At 39.7% G+C, this 20,537-nt stretch overlaps 1 protein-coding gene across 2 annotated transcripts in view; it reads left to right on the top strand.

Annotated features, from left to right (window-relative positions):
* The first annotated feature begins 2,645 nt into the window (after positions 1-2,645).
* The window catches only part of LOC131080303 (putative N-acetylated-alpha-linked acidic dipeptidase), a 28,671-nt gene continuing 10,779 nt past the window's right edge, over positions 2,646-20,537 (top strand). For both annotated transcript variants that reach the window (XR_009114153.1, XM_058018493.1), the window contains exons 1-13: positions 2,646-2,796; positions 4,123-4,231; positions 7,172-7,358; positions 8,154-8,255; positions 9,800-9,925; positions 11,915-12,101; positions 13,249-13,342; positions 14,668-14,766; positions 16,461-16,546; positions 17,496-17,615; positions 19,007-19,089; positions 19,365-19,428; positions 19,951-20,018. Coding sequence is in view for 1 of the 2 variants with exons in the window: in XM_058018493.1 (XP_057874476.1) it covers positions 2,679-2,796; positions 4,123-4,231; positions 7,172-7,358; positions 8,154-8,255; positions 9,800-9,925; positions 11,915-12,101; positions 13,249-13,342; positions 14,668-14,766; positions 16,461-16,546; positions 17,496-17,615; positions 19,007-19,089; positions 19,365-19,428; positions 19,951-20,018 (1,443 nt within the window). In the remaining variant the exon portion in view is untranslated. The remainder of the gene's footprint in view (positions 2,797-4,122; positions 4,232-7,171; positions 7,359-8,153; positions 8,256-9,799; positions 9,926-11,914; positions 12,102-13,248; positions 13,343-14,667; positions 14,767-16,460; positions 16,547-17,495; positions 17,616-19,006; positions 19,090-19,364; positions 19,429-19,950; positions 20,019-20,537) is intronic.

The raw sequence follows: 20,537 nt of genomic DNA, 5'->3' as shown, positions 1-20,537 counted from the left end.
AAGTATAACATTTATCACAATTGCCATTTACTCTTGAATAATTTTTTTCTATGACCTTTGGCTGCTGCTATTGTCTATTCAAAGTCCATAATGTGCTGCCCAAGCTGCAGGCACACTGAAAAAAAAATATATAAAACATGTCAAAGCAGTAATTCAGAACTTCTAAGTGGTGTGGGTAGGTCAGTTATTTTTAGAGTACTAAACAACACCAAACTTTCAACAATATTCTCATGTCAAATTTCCTCACTGCTTCTTTCCATCTTGTTTCACTTGAAAAAGTGTGGCCATAAACCACTGGGATTGATTAAATCCCTCTAGAATATTAATCAAGAGTTAAGGTATGTTTTTGTTCAGTGCCTAGTCCCATGGTGCTTCATTAACCTAATTTTCAAGTGCTTCAAAAACCAATTAACCAATCCAAGGGCTCTCCCAAAGATGCCTTATGCCCAAAGGTGCCTTGGCCAAATTAATCTTTCTAAGAATACCAGAAGACATGTTCATCCGTCAGCTTAATTAACACTGCCTTGGTTTCATCATCCACAGGTGACCAGTGGAGGAGTAACAAATACAGGCACAATGCACAGGGACAGGATGAGGAAGGGAAGTAAACTGCAGGGCAGAAGTAAAACCTTCCACCCTGAGCATTTCCAAATTCATGTTCCCTATGTACTATAGAGGAAATCTGGGGTTTCAAGACTGGTTTGTACAACTGTCAATAAGCTGATGGCAACTTGTTATAAATCTGAGTTTGACTTGACAATGTGATGGAGTCACATTGCTCAGAGTATCATAAGCAGGGCTTCTGCACAGCAGGGTCAGGCTGCATACAGTAATAAAAAGTAGGAGACAGGACGAGTATCACAAATATAGGCTTTTTTTTTTTTTTTTTTTTTCTTCTGGCTGGTAATTTGCAGGGGGTTTTTTGTCTCTTAGAAAGTGTCAAAGTTGTATTGTTGGTATATTGCTTTTTGAAGGCAACACTTCTCCTTTCCACAGTAGCCCTCTAGTGTTCTTGTATCAAGATTTCCTGGCAGGATAGGTTCTACAGATGAGGCAAGAGAAAGTCCAAAGTCTGGAATTCATCCTAGGTTCAGGTTTTATCTGCATCAGCAAGTAGCACAGCTCAATAGGAGCAGTCCTGTCGAGTGCACAGTCTTGTGCTGCAGCTGAGTACAGACTGCCTGTACTGTATGTGGACATGGGTGCAACACAACTTCAGACTTCTTGTGTTAAACACCAGCTGTGTCCCTAGCAGGCACACGAGTAAGGGTGCTGAGGATGAAAATCCATGCAGAGCTGGTGAAGTCACCCCTGCAGGCAAAGTTCCACTCTGTTCACATCCCTAAAGGTACAGTCTGATCCCAAATGCAATGATTGAACTGAATGAAAGAGGTTTATGAAAGAGGTTTTTCCAACATCATACAGTGGTAATTTTAAGAGGTGGAAAAAAAGACACCAGCAAAATCAAAAGTAGACAAAGTTTCAGCCCTGTCCTCAAAGTGGCAGCTGGGTGCACCCACTCTCTTTGGGGCTGTGCCTCCCTAAAATGGAAGGAAACACAGGGCATGGAGATACATGGTAATCAACCCACCTTCACAGGGGCACACATCTCTCTGAAGAGTCTTTATAGCCTGTCAGAGTGTGTTAGGTATTGGAGAAAAATGTTTCTTAAAATGTATCTTTAAAAACATTGGCTTTTACATTTCTTGCCCCTCAGCTTTGCCCTGCTGGTGTTCCCAGCTCTAATGTGTGGGTTGTGGAGGATGGCATGGCACGGCACAGTGTGAGAAATCCATGGCAAACTGAGCGTGGAAGCCATCGCTCTGCGTTCTTACTGCCCTTTGTAGTAAATTAAAAGAACTGTGTGTCCAGGTGGCTAAAAAAGCCAATGGCACCCTGGCCTGTATCAGTAATAGTGTGGCCAGCAGGAGAGGGAAGTGATCATCTCCCTGTACTCAAACCTGGAAGATCAAACCTTGAATCCTTTGTTCACTTCTGTGCCACTCAATTCAAGAAGGACATTCCAGTATCCAGAGCAGGGCAATGAAGTTAGTGAAGACTCTGGAGTGCATGTCCTATGAGGAACAGCTGAGGGAGCTGGGGTTCAGCCTGGAGAAAAGGAGGCTCAGGGGTGACCTTATCACTCTCTACAACTCCCTGAAAGGAGGCTGAAGCTAGGTGGGGATCAGCCTCTTCTCCCAGGCTACCAAGAACAGAACAAGAGGACATAACCTCAAGCTGTGTCTGAGGAGGTTCAGTGAGGACATTAAAATAAGTTTCTTTACAGAAAGGGTGATTAGACACTGGAATGGGCCCAAGGAGGTGGTGCAGTCACCATCCTTGGAGGTGTTAAAGGAAGGACTGGATGCGGCACTTGGTGCCATGGTCTTGTTCATGTGTTGGTGTTTGACCGTAGGTTGGACTCGATGACCTCAGAGGTCTTTTCCAGCCTATTTGATTCTGTGGTTCTATGAAACACGGGGCGACAGGATGCCCGGCTGAGGGGAGGTGGGCAGCCCGGAGCGGCCGCCTGCGCTCAGGAACAGCTCACCCCGGGCCTGCCGGCGGGAGGGCCTCACCCCGGGCGGGACGGGGCGGGACGGGGCGGGGAGAGCCGGGCCGGGCGGCCGGGCCCCGGCCTGGGCACTGCGGGCGGCGAGGCAGCCGGGCCGGCAGCCATGTGGACGTCGCTCGGTGCCCGCTCGGAGTCGGCCGGCCCCAGGGCAGCCAGCGGCCGCCTCTGGGCTGTCGTCCTGGGAGCCGCGGCGGGTTTCTTCCTCCTCGGGTTCCTCATCGGTACAGTGCGGACTAACCCTCCTTCGCATCGGGGGCTCGTCCAGCCGGCGAACGCGGCTCGGAGCTGGGGTAGGGGGGGAGCGGGCGGGTTTGCAGCGCCCGGGAGTGTGTGACAAGGGTGGCCGAGGTGAGTCCGTGCTCAGCCGGGCGATGCCACCTGCCCTTCACAGCGGGCCGGTGCTGTCACTGAGCCTCTCTGGGATGTCCAGCTCCTCCGCAGAAGGGGTTTTGTGTCTTTGGCTTGTTTTTCTATTTACTTTTTGTTCAAGTAAATAGGAGTAAAATAGTGGGCAAGAAAAAGGGGCGCTGGGTTTGTGAGGGGGGGACAAAAGAAGTACCCCTCGACCTTTCTGCTTTGAAACAGCACCAGCTGCAGGCAGAGAGGCAGGAAGGTAAACAGGGGGCTGGAGGGGCACGGACACGAAGGGAAAATAGTCTCAGTGTCTCACCTGCTCCTGGTCCCAAGCTGGCAGGACTGAGGGTTGCTGCTGCAAGAGATTCCCCATCCCTACCTTCCTTTTGGTTCACATCTAAATCATGATGAGCTTACAAAAGGAAAGAAAACAAAGGAGCCACTTGTATTTTGCAATGCCATTTGGTATGTACTTGGGATTGCTGCCATTGGGAAGCCCCGACTGAATTCCTTTGAATTCCTCTCTCATGTGGAGCCTTTCATTGTGCCAGTAACCAGTGCCTCACTGGTGCCAACTTGTTACCCTCTTGAACCCACAGGTCTGTCACACAGTACCCGTGTGGCTGCTGCTGCACATACACTGAATGTGTCCAGTCTGACTTTAAAACAGATGTCAGGAACACTTCTCTCTCTAGCCAGCTGTTCCTCTCATCACTTACTCTGGTAGTGCTTGCTCAGAAAAGGAAGGATTCCAGAAAGAAGCCAGACAGACCAGAGAGTGAGAAAGGAGTTACAAGACATCTGTTCCTTACAAAGTGTGCCTGTGTTTTTGTGTAAAGTTGCTGCCTTATTATTGAGGTAACTGTATGACTGACAGCATGACGTTCTGGCGCTCAAGGATGATAGATAAATCTCCTTAGCATCTACAGGAGAATAACTGATGAATAAATGTAAGATAGTATTTAATATCACTCAACATCTACCCAGACAAATGTTCTCTTACCATTTATGGGACTAACACCACCATCACTTTGCAGCCTGCATTAGGTTGTAGCTACTTGTATGTGCTGAAAGGAAAACAGTTCTGAAATGTAAAACAGTGAAAATCTTTTGGTGACACCAAAGAGAAGCAGTGTGTGTCATGAGAATATTGCTCTGATGTTTTCACTTTGGTATTTTCATGTGTTGTACAGGCTGGTTTGCAAAACCTACAGATAAGAAGACATCTCTGAGTACTCATGAGGACATGAGGACAGCATTTATGGCGGAAATGAAAGCGGAAAACATCAAGCAGTTTCTTTAGTAAGCAGTGTGTAGACTAATCAGTTCAGACAAGAAAAAAAAATTAAGTGGGAGCCAGCCCAGTGACCACAGAATCATAGAATTGGTTGGAAGGGACATTAAAGCTCCTCTGGTTCTAAACACCTTTCACTAGACCAGGTTGCTCAGAGCTCTGTCCAACCTGGCGTTGAGCACTTCCAGGGATGGGGCATCCACAGCTTCTCTGGACAACTTGTGTCAGTGCCTCATCACTCTCAAAGTAAAGAATTACTTTCTAATATCCAGTCTAAAGCTGACCTCTTTCAGTTTAAAGCCATTGTCCTTTCTTATGTCACTAGATGCCCTTGAAAAAGGTCCTTCTCGGGCCTTCTTGTTAGCCCCCTTCAGATACTGGAAAATGCTATAGGGTCTCAGAGCCTGCTCCAGGCTGAATGGCCCCAAATCTCTCAGCCTTTTTTCTCAGGAGAGATGCTCCAGACCTCTGATCATTTTCATGGCCTCCTCTGGGACTTGTTCCATCAAGTTCTTGTCCTTTGTGTGTTGAGTCTCAGAGCTGAGCACAGCACTGCAGCTGGGGTCTCATGAAGCAGAGTAGAGGGACAGAATCACCTCTCCGACTTGTTGGTCATGCTTAAAACAATTCAAAACAATGGAACATTGCAATATCAATATTTTAAAGTTACTAAAATTTAATCTATGTTATAAATATTTCTGTTTTAGTAACTTAGAAGCTTTAACTACAAGTACTTGTTACCTGATTTGTTTTAGGGATTTTGTAAATAGATTATTTTTCTCTTTGGAGAGTGTAGTATTTGTTAAAATCTTATATTTATTCCAGTCAATAATAGGCCACAAGTCATAGTTTATTGATGGGGATTTACTTTCAGTGTAAAGAAAGAGCATCAGCTATTGTAGGAATAATCAACATATTTGGATTTGTCTCATACTCCCAGTCTGATTACATAGCATGGAGTTGTGCAAAACTAAATTACTAAAATGCTATTTTCAGTTTATAGGAAGTTTGTAGCAATCCCACTGCTTCCATTTTAGGTGTATTTGCCATGAATAAATAATTGTACATAAATTAGCTCAAAAGTATGGTCTCTTCTGGTCATGTACTAGGATATAATATACACATTCAAAACCAAAGATTTAGGAGTTTTTAGAGTCTTAACCTGTGTTTTGGCTTTTGCAAAGTCACCTGTTGTTAAACAGCTCTGTGAAAGGACCTTCCTGCCCTTTGAGCTCCCTGTCTCCATGTAAGCAGAAAGCATTGTACCTCATTTACTGTCATGTGGCCAGTCCTGCAGTGAAATACAGCAGATGCTTAGTCACTGCTCAGAACTACCAGTACAGGCAGTCAGCTGAGAAGAGAAAATGAAGAAAACCACAATGTTCAGTTAAATGGGAGTGTAATACAGGAAAGTGTTATTGCATAAATAACTTCTAATGAAAATGTGATACCTAAACATTTGTAACTCCTTTAGAAAACAACTATTCTCACAAATAGCATGTAAGTGTGCTCTTGGTTCAGTATATGTCATCCAGAAGATGATACTGTCACTGCAACAGTGACTTTTAGTACAGTATTAGATTTAAGCATGATCAGAGGAACATGGTTTTATCCAGCAGCACTTGGCTGCTAAGGATTTTGTCTAGTTTGGAGAAAAGGAGGTTGAGGGGCAGCCTCATTGCTTCCTACAGCTTCCTAAGCGGGGGGACATGGCAAAAGAGGTGAGCGTATTTTCTCCCTAGTATCCAGTGATAGGATGCAGAGGAATAGTTCAAAGCTGCACCAGAGAAAGTTCAGACTGGACATGAGGAAGAATTTCTTTACCAAGAGGATGTTCAGACTTGAAACAGACATTCTAGAGAGGTGGTCAGTGACCCAAGCTTGTCAGTGTTCAAGAGACATTTGGACAGTGCCCTTAATAACATGCTTTGACTTTCAGCCCTGAACTGGTCAGGCAGTGGGGCTAGATGATTGTTGTAGATCCCTTACAAGCAAACCTATTTCTATCTATTTCTATTTTTATTCTATATGTATAGTTCTTTCAGAGTAGATTTCTTTGATGGATTCAGTCTTACTTGAACTCCAGAATTTAAGTTTTTCCTAATCTCACACACCTTCATAATCAAAAATACAGTTTCCTTCATTAACATTAGCTGGTGCCACACATGTTTCTTTGGCATGTTAATGGCATGGTCATATGATAGAATGAGGACATCATGATAACAGCCTCATTCAATTGAGGGTTTTTTCAGCTGGCTTCACAACTGGGCTTTCACAATGGTCAGGACTGGACAATTTTTTTTTTTTTCCAGACAATGGGCTGTTCATCATTTATGCTCTCTTTCACTGTTTGTTATTCATGCTGGCATGACTTTTAAGTCACAAATTGTTGAGTTTTTCTGTTCCTTGTTTAAACAGTACTCAAAACTCACTCTCTTTTACTTGCCAGCAAGACACTCTAGGAGTGAACTTTCAGATAAACCAGTATTCATGCCGAAATTAATTAAAATTGTGTGATTCAAGGAGAACATCTAGTTAATTACAAGTAAGGACCAGAGAAATTATGCATGTTTCTAAATTGAATACAGAAAAATAATTGTACTCAGTTCTTTTACCTTCACAATGATAAGGTCTTACTGTGCATAGGAGTGCATGACCTACTATAGCTTAGAAGACAAGGAGTAAAGAAAGGACAAGACCCCATAGCTGGTGTCATCACACCATTCTTGCTAAACCATGCTGCAAGCTGTGCTAAATCAGGACAGCCTGAAACCCTTAATCTCAGTTATGTGTACAACATAACAATACATAGATGCAGAGAAGTCTTGGTCCTAATTTAGCCTGAGTATATCTGATTATCCCTATGAGGTTGATTTCCAGCTAGGCTAAGAGGAGTTCTGATTATGACCTTCAGTGCCTGACCCTGCTTATTTCTCCCTTTTCTCTAGCAATTTTACACGGCTTCCTCACCTAGCAGGAACAAAGGAAAATATGCATCTGGCACAGCAAATCCAAGCTGAGTGGAAGAAATTTGGTTTGGATTCAGTTCAGTTGGTTCATTATGATGTCTTACTCTCTTACCCCAACGACACTAAGCCCAACTACATCTCAATAATCGATGAGCATGGCAATGAGGTACATGAACAACCAGTTTTTCCAACCAGGGAACAAAATCACTTTCATACACCTGGGAAGGCTGTGAGGGAAAACTGTCCTCTGTTCACTTAATGGTACTGGGCCTGGTACAAAGCCCATGAAAATCAGGGATTCCAGTTTGCTTTTATATTTTGCATCTTTGTTTCATAATAAGTGAATTTCATGTGTTAGGAATACTAATATTTCCCCTGATTCATACAGCATCCTGACATATGGATTAAAAAACAATTAGGTAAGAAAATTACTTGATGTTAGTCAATTGTTTGAAAATTACTGTATTATTTAAAAAGAGGAAAGAAATCCTGGTCAGCACCATTCTTTGCATTGATTCATTATACAGTACCAATGATTCAGCTAAATTCAGTTTCTAGAAGATTAGAATTTAGGTCTCAAGATGTGCTATCACAAAGGGAATGTGTTCATTCTCTTTGTGATAGCACATAGAAGCCTCAGGGATGAACAGAATGCAAGCATTTTTACCACTGTGATCTAACCTGTTCTTATCTGCTGTACCCAGACCACTTCAGGGAACCCTGTATTCATTTATGCAGGATTCTCTGTGAAGAGTGGAGATGGGATTTTTAAATTCACACCTTGAGCATGCCTACTGAAAAGGATGCCCAATGCCTGCTAAAATTTTGGCCACTTCTTAGGTAGAATTCTAAAACCAGAGTCTTCTAGATTGCAAATGCTTGTGAAATGTTCTTGTGAATAGAAAGTATTCCTTTTTCACATTGCCTTGTTTACCTTATTCCTTTTTTCTTTTCCTATTAGGTTTTCAACACATCATTGTCTGAGCCTCCTCCTCCAGGATATGAGGCTGTTGCAGATGTGGTGCCACCCTACAATGCCTTTTCAGCCCAAGGAGTGCCTGAGGTAAGATAGTAGAATGCTACATAGTAAAAGAAATAGAGGTAGGAAAAGAAGCAGAGACAGAGATAGAAATAATAGAAATGGATAAGATGGAATACCACAGTGTACTGTACCATAGCAGAGAATATCAGAGAGCAATACAGAATAATTTGAACTTCCTTAGGCTTTAGTTCAAAACTCACGTTATCACTAGTAGGAAAGGTGACCTAGCTCCAGTGTTCTTGGGATTATTGTGACGGAGCAGCGTTCAAATTGAGCAGTCATATATATGTTTAATATTTTCCTCTAGTTTGAGTCTGAGCTGGATCTTTTTTTTCTTTACCTTAAAAACTGTAGTAATAAATCTTTAATATCAGTTGCTGCTGTAAACCCCCCAGACATTTCTGTAGCAATGCGCCGTTGTTTCCCATCTTGGTGAACAAATAGACTGTTACATTTACCCGGCCAAATGAACAAAATCACTTTTCAAAATGCTGCTTGTCCAAGGCTCACACTGACAGGTATAGCTGCTCAGTGTTGACTATGCTTGAAAAGCTTTTACTGACATTTCTAGCTGGTGATAAAGGTGTTGCTGTGATCTGAATTTAACACTAACCCTTCCTGTCTTGTTATACAGATGGTATCAGCTGATGGGCTTTCTTTGATAAAGCTGGCCTGTGTAGCAGGAGTTTTCTGTTCTGTGATCATTAGGGTTTCAATTAATAGTTTGTAAGATTAGAATTTCTTGGTGTTGTTCTCAATATCTTTCCTTTCTATATGTAGAATAATTTAGGTTGACAGAACCCTGGTCCAGGCTCTGCTTTAAAGTTCCATCTAGAAAGATACTAATGCTTCTACTCACACAGCTCAGTATTATATCAGTCATGTACTTCATGATGTTTGTTAATAAGCTGTTCAAATCCAGAAAACAAAAGGAATACTGTGTGTATTTGCCTCAGACACTCAAAGAAAGCTGGAGAACCAGGCAGATAATCTGCACCCTAGGACATAAGAGCTTTGAGTGTTCCAAGAATTGCAGTGGGAATTTTGGAACATAGTATAAGATAAAATTAATGGATTTTGACCTTTTATCATAGCATATCACCCCAGAAAGGTAGAACAACATCACTGCTTTGTTTGGTTTGATGAGATGTGAGAAATGATGAAAAGTTTAAAAAGCTTCTTCCTTCTTTAGGAAATTGTTTTATTTCAATTAAATATAAAACTTGGTTTCCAATGAAAACAATACCTAAAGACAAGACTGTAATTTCAAAATCTGATGCTTATTTTCACCTTATAACATAAGAGTTTGACAAGACCTCCAGGTACTTATCTAGTGCTTTTAGCAATAACATTCTCCAGTGAACTGTTTGCATCTGTACTGCGAACAGCACAGGAAGGAAGCATGTATAAAGCTCCTCAGTGGGCATACTCAGTAGGGCCAAAGCTCTTCTGGGTTCTTGATGGTCAAGAATTCTATGTTGAAAGCCATTATTATCTTAGAAGATCACGCACTCCTTTCAGCATGCTCTTGGACATTATTGTTTCAAATCCTGCCTCTCTCTCAGGGTGAGTTGGTGTATGTGAATTATGGCCGCACCGAGGACTTCTTTACGTTACAACGTGACATGGGAATTAACTGCACAGGAAAGATTGTTATTGCCAGATATGGGAAGATCTTCAGAGGAAACAAGGTAATCCCTGTGAATAAAAGCATTGCTGCCCTTCTCAGTGTTACTCCAACTCTTCTGCCCTTCAGTGTTTTCAAGAGACTGAAACACTTCCCCGAGGTGTTCTGGAGATTTTAGAGTAACAGAGTTTCCATAGACCTGTGTTCAAAGATGATTCTTTAATATTTCTAGGATAAAAGTAAATCAGTTGGAAAATGTTCCATATTTTAAAATTTTTTCCAAAATATCACTAATAGAATGTCATGCACTCCCGTTCTGAACTAGATTGTTCTTCCCTGTTGGATCAGTTGTTCTTTACTATGTATATATTGTGTTTCTTTTTAATGGTTTCTGTATACCAGAAAGAGTATATCTCTATATGTAAGTTATTTTAAATTCTGTATTTGGTTATTCAATGTCTCTGCCATATCTATCATATAAATTTATTTTTAAACTAGTTTTCACAGGCTTCCACAACATAACAGGAAAGGACATAATCCTGTACATACTTCAGGCATACACTCAAGTTATTTTCTTAGAAAAGATGTAAGACCGTTTGGTTCTTTTTCAACAACTATTTTGACCCTAATTTGAGCAGGACTATAATTTGTATTTGTCAGTTACCTAAGGGTGTCAAGTACTGAATTCACTGGATGCCAGTTTTTATTATATGCTGTTGATTAATCTTGTTTAAAAGCTTGTTTAAAAGTTAAAATTAAAAGTAAAATTAAAATTAAAAGCTTTAAAACTTTAAAGTTTTAAAGCTTGTTTAAAAGTTAAAATTTAAAAGCTTCTTGTGTGAAGCTTTTAAATAGATAACTCACTGGTTTACATACATATAATTTTCACCAGTGAGAAGTGGTATAAAACTCATATTCTGGGTCAGATAATATTTTCACTAAATTGTTTACCACTCCTCAAGATACTATCTGAATGGAAAAAACTTAAAAATTGAAGAAAATATTACTGTCTGTGAATCTTTCCTTAGAATGAAACACAAATATCTTAGAGTTACTAATATCTAGAGAGGCAGTTTTCCTGTGGTTTGGAAATTATATGCCCTCCCCTCATTTACACAAAAGGATATGCTCAGTCTTGCAATATTATTTCTAATGACTGCTTATATTGTGAAGAATTTGGTAGCCTATATAAAATCTGGAGAAATGTACTGAAACTTTTTAAACTTCCTAATGGTGTGCAAAAATAGGGTAGAAGATGAAGGGAAGTACTGTATTTCCTAAAAAAAAAAAAAAAAAAAAAAAAAAAAAAAAAAAAAAAAAAAAAAAAAAAAAGCTATGATATTTCTGAGTTAAAATGCCCAAATTTGAAACTGTTGAGGATTAGTTGTCACTCTGTCACTATCCATCACTGTCATATCTAGTAGCAAACCAGATTGGGATGTCAGAATGATATATATTATGCAATAATAAAGTCACACAAGAACACTTTTAAAACAGCATGCGGGTCAGTCCTTCTGCCGTAATGAGCCTAAAATGTAGGCTCCCTGGAGTTAGTGTTGTTCACAGCCAAAGGCAGTTTCAAGCTCTCCAATTATAATTTTTCTGTATGGACCAGACCCTGATATCCATTCAGAGATCATTTAGGTAAATAAGGTAAATACAGGACTACCTGAAAGATACTGTTGCATTAATGTGATACAGTTTTTTCTGTTCATGCTGTGTATATTTCAATGGTCAGCTGATTGTTCTGATCTGGATGACAGAATGCAAACTCAGGTTATGTAGCAGTAATGTGGAGAATGTTTTCCATGTTACTGGTGGTATCTGCTAACAAAAAGTCCAAGCAAGAGCAAACTTTTTACTTTCATATGAAACCTGATATCTGTGTATATATGTTTCAGAAAATTAGGAGACAGTTATGGGCCCTTGACTTATCCCAAGCACTGTAAAAGATCCTGAGGAAAAATCGCTGTAATTTATACTTTGTTTTGCCCCTTGAACTCTGGAGTCAAGCTATAAAGGACTGGATAGGGACTGGAGATGTGCTTTGCAGGTGAAGAATGCTGAATTGGCAGGTGCCAAGGGAATTATTCTGTACTCTGACCCTGCTGACTACTGTGCACCTGGAGTAGATCCTTATCCAAACGGCTGGGACCTTCCAGGTGGAGGAGCCCAGCGTGGGAATGTATTAAACCTGAATGGAGCAGGGGATCCTCTGACTCCAGGTTATCCTGCAAAAGGTGAGTGACTCTAGAAAAGGCATTCTCTGAGGGTCTGGTACCAAGAAAGGGCAGAGGATGTTTTCTCCCTTATAACAGCACACTTCCTTTCTTAGTCTTTGTTGCTAAAAGGCAGCTTTGGGTTTCACTGCAGTAGGCCACTTCTGTAAATGGCGCATGAGAGAAAGTGAGAGGATATTAGGGGAGCCCTAGAGTACTGATGTGTATTAATCACCTTCACCTTATGCTTCTTCAGCTGCTTGAGTTGTGCCTGTTTCATTTAGCACTAAACCAGATCATTTTGATGGAAACTCATTAAGAACTATTTATGCCAGCACTTGGGCCAGCATATCTGAGAGAGGCAATCACCTCAAGAAAGGTAGTCCTTAAGTGATAGGCAGTGTTGTCTCTAGGCAGCAGAACTTGAGCTGGAAGGCGATACATGTTCAAAACAGCAGCATGGCAGAGCAGACCAGGAAGAAAATTTGTGGTTCCTCATGCCTAGAGTCAGTGATCACACAGATGAATCCTTGGCTCCCTCAATCACAAAGGGTTCCCGTGAATATTGTATTAAGGAGGAAACTATTGTGTATATGCTTTTGTCCATGAAGATTAAGATTTGCAAAAAAAAAAAAATTATTTGTATTTGAGCTTTGTCAGAACAAAACCTAGATTTTGATTTGTACACATAAACAGCAATCCAGAATATTTAGTAGCCCAGTGTATAAGCTTTTATCTGCATCTCTTTATCAACTGGCAAAGTTTTTTAGTTCCCAGCTGAATGTTCCAAGCATGACACTGTGGGCTCCTTCTTTGCTGTTGTTCTTCATGTATAGCTTAGTCTGAACTTCTTTCCCATGAAGAGAAATATTTCTATGTAAAAGTATTTCAACTCAAAAAAAAGTTAAAAAAAGAACAAATAATTTTAAAATTTCCAGCCATCTTCATATGCATGCCTGCAGACACTATGGGGGGAACCTTGATTAGTGTCTCTGAAAGTATGTTGGTAAAGCACAAAGAATGAAATTACTGGGAATATGTCAGCTCAGCTTCTGGGAAAGTGAAATGATTATTCCTGACTCCAGTGTTAAGACTGTGCTAAGAATTGTACAGCTTCCTTCTGAGACTTGTAAATATGAAAATATCTGTATTTGTCTTTTGCTTTCAGAATACATGCACCGATTAGACAAAAGCAGTGGTGTAGGTCTCCCAAAAATTCCAGTTCATCCTATTGGCTATCATGATGCAGAATCATTACTGCGGTAAGTGCATGGGAGACATGAGGTATTTTTAGCAGACTGTTTTTTGGAAGTTATGAGAGCATTTGAAAAGAGAGTAAAATGACTTTTGCACTCTGCTTCTCCTGTAGCTGTTGAATTAATATGTTTGTTTCTTATTAGGACCTCGGTAGGAGGTAAGTGCGGTATCTGTTTTTACATATGAGGTATGTGCAGAGTTGTCTGGAAATGGTCATTTGTAATATGGACTAATATGTCTCCAAGTTTTCTTTTCTTTTAAACTTTATAGTTATCTCTATTATCAGAATTACTGTTCATAATGATAAAAATATAGATAAAAAAACTCTTTTATCCACTGCCAACTAGTAGTGATAGAGCAGATGACTATGTATAAATTTGATGTAGCCAGATATTTCTGTTCATTAAGTATTAAATAATACTAGAACTTGGTTTTAATAATTATGAATAAAACCTAAATCCTTTAAAAATACTGGGTCCTTGTTTTCACTTTTGTCTTGAGAAGTCATAGCATCTTGTTATTCCTGCTATCATATTTTTATATGATTTACAATTTACTCAGTGCCCGAACACATGTTGAAGTTGTTCTGTGGACTGAAGTATGTATTTACAGTAAAAGACATGCTTTCATTTACAAGAAATATATTTTGCTTCCCAAGAACCAGAACATTCAGCATACTTGCTTTGTATCTCAGAAGTTCATGTCAAAAATAAAAGTCCTTCAAGGGAATCAGTCTGGGTGATTGTAATCCACTGAATTACTGCATTTCCAGTTGTGTTAAGAGGAGAAGCATGACACTTCTGACAATGGAACAAGAATGGGTGACTTGGACTGATCATATTTCTCTACTTTAGCCATCTTTGACATGCATCAACTGCCTATGCTATAAGATTAAGTAGTGTGCAGGGACACGCACCATAAAACTAGTGCCTGTGCTGTTAAATTAAGGAACGGCCCAAGTTGCCTTTTGCTAATTCAAATGCAAATGCAGTTCAAGGTATGAGAATGTTCCAGGGACTGTTTACAAGAGGCAGTTTATATGCAAAGCCTTTTGGCCAACACTTCCTTCCAGGATAGCTGTAGACCATTCCAAGCTGATGTCTATGCGGAGGATTATTGTTCTGTATTAATTTACTAGTATTCGTGTAGCTGTAGCTAAAACTCCAGATTATTCTCCTGCCAAAGCTTGTAGTATAGATTGTCTAAAACAATGACCAACACTGGCTTACATGCATATGGCACCTAGCATAGTGTGGTTTCTGGGTCCTCATTTGTTTGGTGCTGTTGTAAGAGCTCTGTAACTGATAACGATTTTTTTTTTCCATAACAGTAATATGGGAGGACCTGCACCACCTCACAGTAGCTGGAAAGGAAATTTGAATGTATCTTACAACGTTGGTCCTGGATTTACAGAAGATCATTCTTCAAGGTCAGTTTTGTTTCCTAAGGAGAGTGTTCTTGGGATCAGGGGAAAAAGCAGGTAGAGCAATAAAGTTTGACCAAAGATAGAGTAGCTGGGTTTATTTATATCATTCCTTTGATTTTGGCTGTTTCCATGGCTGAAATGTGCTCAGTGCAAAGCATTAGTACATTATGTCTTGATTGGATGGATATGACTACCTTGCTTTAGTTTCTAGCTAGTCCTGAACCAGTTTCATTTGAAAAGCATCTAGTCTTTGATGAGAGGTTTTGGGGTTTTTTTTGGAGGTTTTTTTTTTTTTTTTTTTTTTTTTTTTTTTTTTTTTTTTTTCTTTTCGCTGAGTACTTTTGTTTCCTTTTAAGTTCATGTGAGTCCAGCTTCTGGTCTTAGCTTTTTACTTATATAAAGCAGTAATTAACTGCTTCTTATAAGCAGTTTTTCTACTCAGCTTTTCCAGAAAAAGAGGAGCCTAATCTCTCATATCAGTAAATTTTATTGCTTCAGATTGTTTATAGCTGAATTAGTAATTACAGTTTAGGACTTAAGTCTATGTGTTTTAATGTTGTCAGAGTACAATGTATTGACTTCATATGAACTGTTTAACGTGGGGCTGAGTTGTTGCACCTTCAGCTGTGGTACAGATAAACAACTCTTGATGTTGTAGACAAAAAATCTCTTGATGCAACTCAGGTTGTCTTGTTTTCTGCTGCCTGAGATGCTGCAGTAATATGGACTGTGCTGGAATGTTCTTGTTTTGGCTAGGGTAGAGTTCATTTTCTTCACAGCGGCTGGTATGAGGCTGTTTTTCATTTCTCATGAACACAGGGTTGTTAATATAGAGATGTTTTTGTTATTGCCGACCAGGGCTCACACAGAGCCAAGGCCTTTTCTGCTTTTCATGCTGCCACACTGGTGAGAGAGTGGGGGGTACATGGGAGGCTGGGAGGAGGCACAGCCAGGACAGGTGATCCCAGCTGAGCAAAGGGATACTCCAGACCATCTGGCATCATGCTCAGTACATAAAGGGAGGGATGAAGAAGGAAAGGGGAGACATCTGGAGTGATGGTGTTTGTTTTCCTAAGTCACCATTACTTGTGATAGGGCTGTGCTCTTTTGGAGATGGTTGAACAATTTTGCTTTGCTTGTTTCCATGGATTTTGCTTTGTGTATAAAATTTTCTTTATCTCAGCCCATGAGTTTTCTACCTTTTACCCTATAGATGCTCTCAGTGCTAGTGGGGGAGTGGGTGAGTGGCTGTGTGGGGTGTGGCTGCTGGCTGGGATTAAACTGTGACATGGAGTCAGTTCTGATTTGTAACAAACTGCGGAACATTTGAACTATTTACCTTTTGAACATTAGATGCTTTCCATTTTTTTTCAATATTTCAAATTAAAAAAAACCTCACTGCTAGCTAGTTTTTAAATTTGGTCTTTGGCGTTCTGATCCCATTATCTGTATAAATATTATTGACATCATCAATATTATATAGCTGTCAAGGGCTAAATGCTGGTCTCATTTGTGCAAGTATAAATCCAGAAAAAAATACAAGGTAATATTTTCAGATTTACTTTGGTTTAATAGGAGATAAATTTGATCAAAATGCTTTCTTTGTCATTTATATTGTACACTTTTGAAAGATGTCAAGATGTTTGTTTATCTAATCTGGTGGATTTTCTCTTTGTGTTTTCTTCCTAATACACTAGAAAGGTGAAAATGCACATTCATAGCAACAATGAAGTAAGAAGGATTTACAATGTGATTGGTACCATCAGAGGCACAGTGGAACCAGGTAAAATCATTGTCTTCAGCACAATCTGAGAGAGCAGTGACCTCTGCATGTACTTGATGGTTACAAGGGGGAGATGAGGAATATACTTTTCTCTGAAATAGTGTATTGCATTATCTTTGAAATGGTGTTTGCACTAGCTTTCATATGGTTCAGGGTATGTCAGCACTTTCACTGTAAATGCTGATTTTCAAGGGGGAGTCATAACCAGGATGGAAATATTTGTCTTCAGGCAAATAACTTTGCAATTGAAAGAATATTTTGAAGCGGATATTCTCCCCTAAGAAACATGGGAATGGATTTTGCGTTCCGTTGGAAGACACTATATCCGCCATTATTGACTTTTTGTCTATCTTACAGTCTCTTCCTAGAATGATGATAACATCATTTATCTTCTGACTGCAGCACTTTCCTTATGCCTAAAACACAACTGTTAGCCATGTTATAGTAGCACAGAGACCTAGTCTGAATTTTATCTCAGCAATCATATCTCTGTCATGATTTAGACAGACCTTTTTGTGATTGGTTATATATATCCAGAGAAATACTGCATTCAGCACATGAATTCACAATGTTGTGAATTTCTGTGCTCTACAGATAAAACTATAGCATCTTCACCATGAAGCACACTATTGTGAAGTATGGAAAAACGCTTCTATCTTTAGAGGAAACCTGTAGTATATTCAGTAATAAAACTAATAACATGGAGTTTGAAGTTTTAAGTCTTGTGGATCCAGTTACTGGGTTTGACAAATTCTTCCACACTGACTGAAAATACAGAAAAATGTCTTCAGAAATTTAAAACACTTTTTTCCTTTCTATCATTTGTATTATAAACTATTAATCTCTGTTGCTTGATATGTACATGGAAAATTAGAAATTACTTCAAGTTAATGTCTCTATGTCAGGAAAAAAATATTCCTAAGTAAACCTCCAAAATTAATTTCTCTAGACAGATATGTCATCCTGGGAGGCCACCGTGACTCATGGGTATTTGGTGGCATTGATCCTCAGAGTGGGGCAGCTGTGGTTCACGAGATTGTGAGGAGCTTTGGAAAACTGAAAAATGAAGGTAATGTAATAAAAGAATAAGGCACATCAAAGTAGCTGCTCTCAGCAGTGCCCATTGATTTCAGTGAGATTTAAACATATGCTTGAAATGAAAAACCTGTATCTCTGATGCAAGAGGTGTTGATTCAAGAAGTTTATTCAAGACTGATGTTCTGAATAAACACGCTGTTGTTGAATAAACACCTTGGTGTATGTGAAGTACTTCTGCTCAAGAGAAAGTACACCTAGAGGGAAACAAAACAAATGGGGGATGGTGAAATAAACACTACATTTAGGTACAATTGACTATTCTGTATTTGGGGTTGGTCAGACTGGATATGTCAGTGGTGTTATAATACTGACACAGTGGTGAACTCATAAAGGCTTCTTCAGGGCCACACTGAGAGCCCTCTCAGCACTTGACTGTGGCCTGGAGGCATATTCAAGAATAAGTGAAGGATGTCCGTGTAATGCTGAGAATGAGCTGTGCAAGCATAGTAGGAGGTAATGGTTAAAAATACCTCATGCCTGCTTGCATTAGAATAGGAACAAATGTCAGCTGCACCAGGTTTCTGTTGCTGTCAGAGCAAATGCTGTCTCCCTGTCTGACATCCCATGGAGAGAAGCTGTGACATAAATACCGTGCTAGAGAAGTGTTCTTTGCCTGCTATTACACATAAAACCTATTGACATTTAGTTTTATTTCCATTTCTTCCCAGTAATATCAGGGAAATATCAGGGGAAGCTGTCTCTGGAATGCAAATGGGGAAAAATTAAGTTAAAAAAAAAAAGGAGCAAAACATGAAAAGGTTCCAGTAGCTTCACAGAAAACTTTGAGCTGAGGTACAGCATCAGGGCAATAGATCCTGTTCTATTTAGCATGCATTTAAATTGAATGGAGCACTTCAAGTGAAAGATTTTTCTTTTGAAGGTGATTTGTCAAAGTTACGGGGAATTGCTTAAGTTTTGAAATCATTGGAAAGACAGGTCAAAGAAGTTCTGTAATAGATATGAAAATATGTCTCTTTTCTCTCAGAGTAGACACTGATATACAATGTATACTAGACTGAACAGAGCAAGAGGATTAGAAAAGCTTTCTTTCAAGACTTTGTGCACAGCAAATTTATTTCCTTAATCAGAGTTTTAGATTCTAGAAAATTTTCTTGCATTTAAAGGTGAGAGACGAAATACATTATTTGGCCCGATATTGAAGTAGAGGACAGATTGCTACAATAGCAAATCATTATTAGATAAGGTTACTGAAATTGGTGTTAAAGTTCCTTATGGATATCTCTTTCCCCACAGATCATGGTAAAAGATCAGCCCCCTCCAAAAATGCCATATGTTTTCACATTAGTCATGTAACAAGCAGCTTTTATTTTTGTAATAAATTTTCATTGTCTTTCATTTTAGGATGGAGACCAAGGAGAACAGTGATATTTGCAAGCTGGGATGCAGAGGAATTTGGCTTGTTAGGATCAACAGAGTGGGCTGAGGTAAACCAAGAGTGTTCAAAAAGAGATTTGCATGGTGGCTGCTCTTTGAGAAATCTGCACTAGAAAGAACTTCTTCCCCCGCCCCCGCTCTCTTCCTTACACACACAATCTCTCTCTCCCTTGAATTTCCTTTTGAACTACCAAGAATCTCTAGCTCCTTGCACTTTATGATACCCTTCTATGAAACAGCTGCTTCTTTTGTGAATGGGAAGATAGTTCTGAGGGACAAAAAGTTTATCAGCATTTTCTTCCTTTTTTAATTTTCTTTCTTGTAGGAAAATGCCAAAGTATTGCAAGCACGGGGAGTGGCTTATATCAATGCAGATTCTTCTGTTGAAGGTATATGGATATGACTTGTGTTTTGCAGGAATAGTGGTGGTATGACTGGGAGGGATTTTGTCTTGATGATCCATGAGACCTTCAATGTGATAATTTTTGTTGTATTAATTCAAAAACAAATATGGGGAGAAACTGTGGCTTAGAATCATAAAGTATCCTTCAGATATTAATGTTTTTTCAGGGAAAAAGTCCTTTACAGTAGTGACCCACTGTTTGGGAGGTCATAAGAGAGACAAGAAGTGTTGTGCTCTGCATTCCATGGCAACTCTTTAGAGTCAGCTTCTTCTCTTATAATGTGCATATTAATCATGGGGACATAAGAGAAGCTTTTAAGACTTGCTTCAAGAGCTGGGCTCTAATTCAACCTAACCAATACAGTGCACCTGGAGGATCATAAGAAAACTCTTCTCAGCTTGCTCCTCATAAAGAGTGTAGCTCCCTAGTCTCCTTCCTAATAAATAACAGCATGAAATTTCAGCTGAGGGAACTTCCTTCTTCAAATAGTTTGTCATGTTTTTTCAGGAAACTACACACTGCGAGTGGATTGCACACCACTGATGTACAGCCTGGTTTATAGTCTGACTAAAAAGGTAATATCACTTGAAATTTTTAGCTGGTATGTTCAGTGCTCACTTACTTGATGGGGCTCTGTCTGTAAAAACATGGTGTCAGATCTTTTCTGATTGCAGTACCCCTTGTAGGTCAATAGCTAAGGAACTGGAGTTTTTCCTAGGATAGATAAGGAGTTTCCAAGCTCATACCATTAAATTACTAACTATTTGGAATTAGGGGTTTTTTTTCCACTCCTCCTGTGAAAGTATTCCTTCTAAGAACAAAAGCATAAAATCATGCTGTGAACCAGAGGACAGAAACAAGCATATGCTTGAGCATATGCTCACAGATCAACTTCTAGAATGCCCATGGTAGTAGGAGACTGATCCCTCTAGGCAGGGGTAGAAATTAGGGTGGCTACCATGTTGTTTTTGTGTGATGTGACAGGTTTGGTCAATGTGCTCAGCTTCTGTGTACCCTGTTAGTTATTCTTTGTCTCTGACCATGATGCTGTCACACATTTGTGTGGCACACAAAACTGAGAGATAGGGACCTTT

Source organism: Melospiza georgiana, chromosome 2, assembly GCF_028018845.1.
Source record: "Melospiza georgiana isolate bMelGeo1 chromosome 2, bMelGeo1.pri, whole genome shotgun sequence".
NCBI classification, from domain to species: Eukaryota; Metazoa; Chordata; class Aves; order Passeriformes; family Passerellidae; genus Melospiza; species Melospiza georgiana.
The sequence above is the reverse complement of the archived record's forward strand: the minus strand, read 5'-3'. Positions and strand labels throughout refer to the sequence as shown.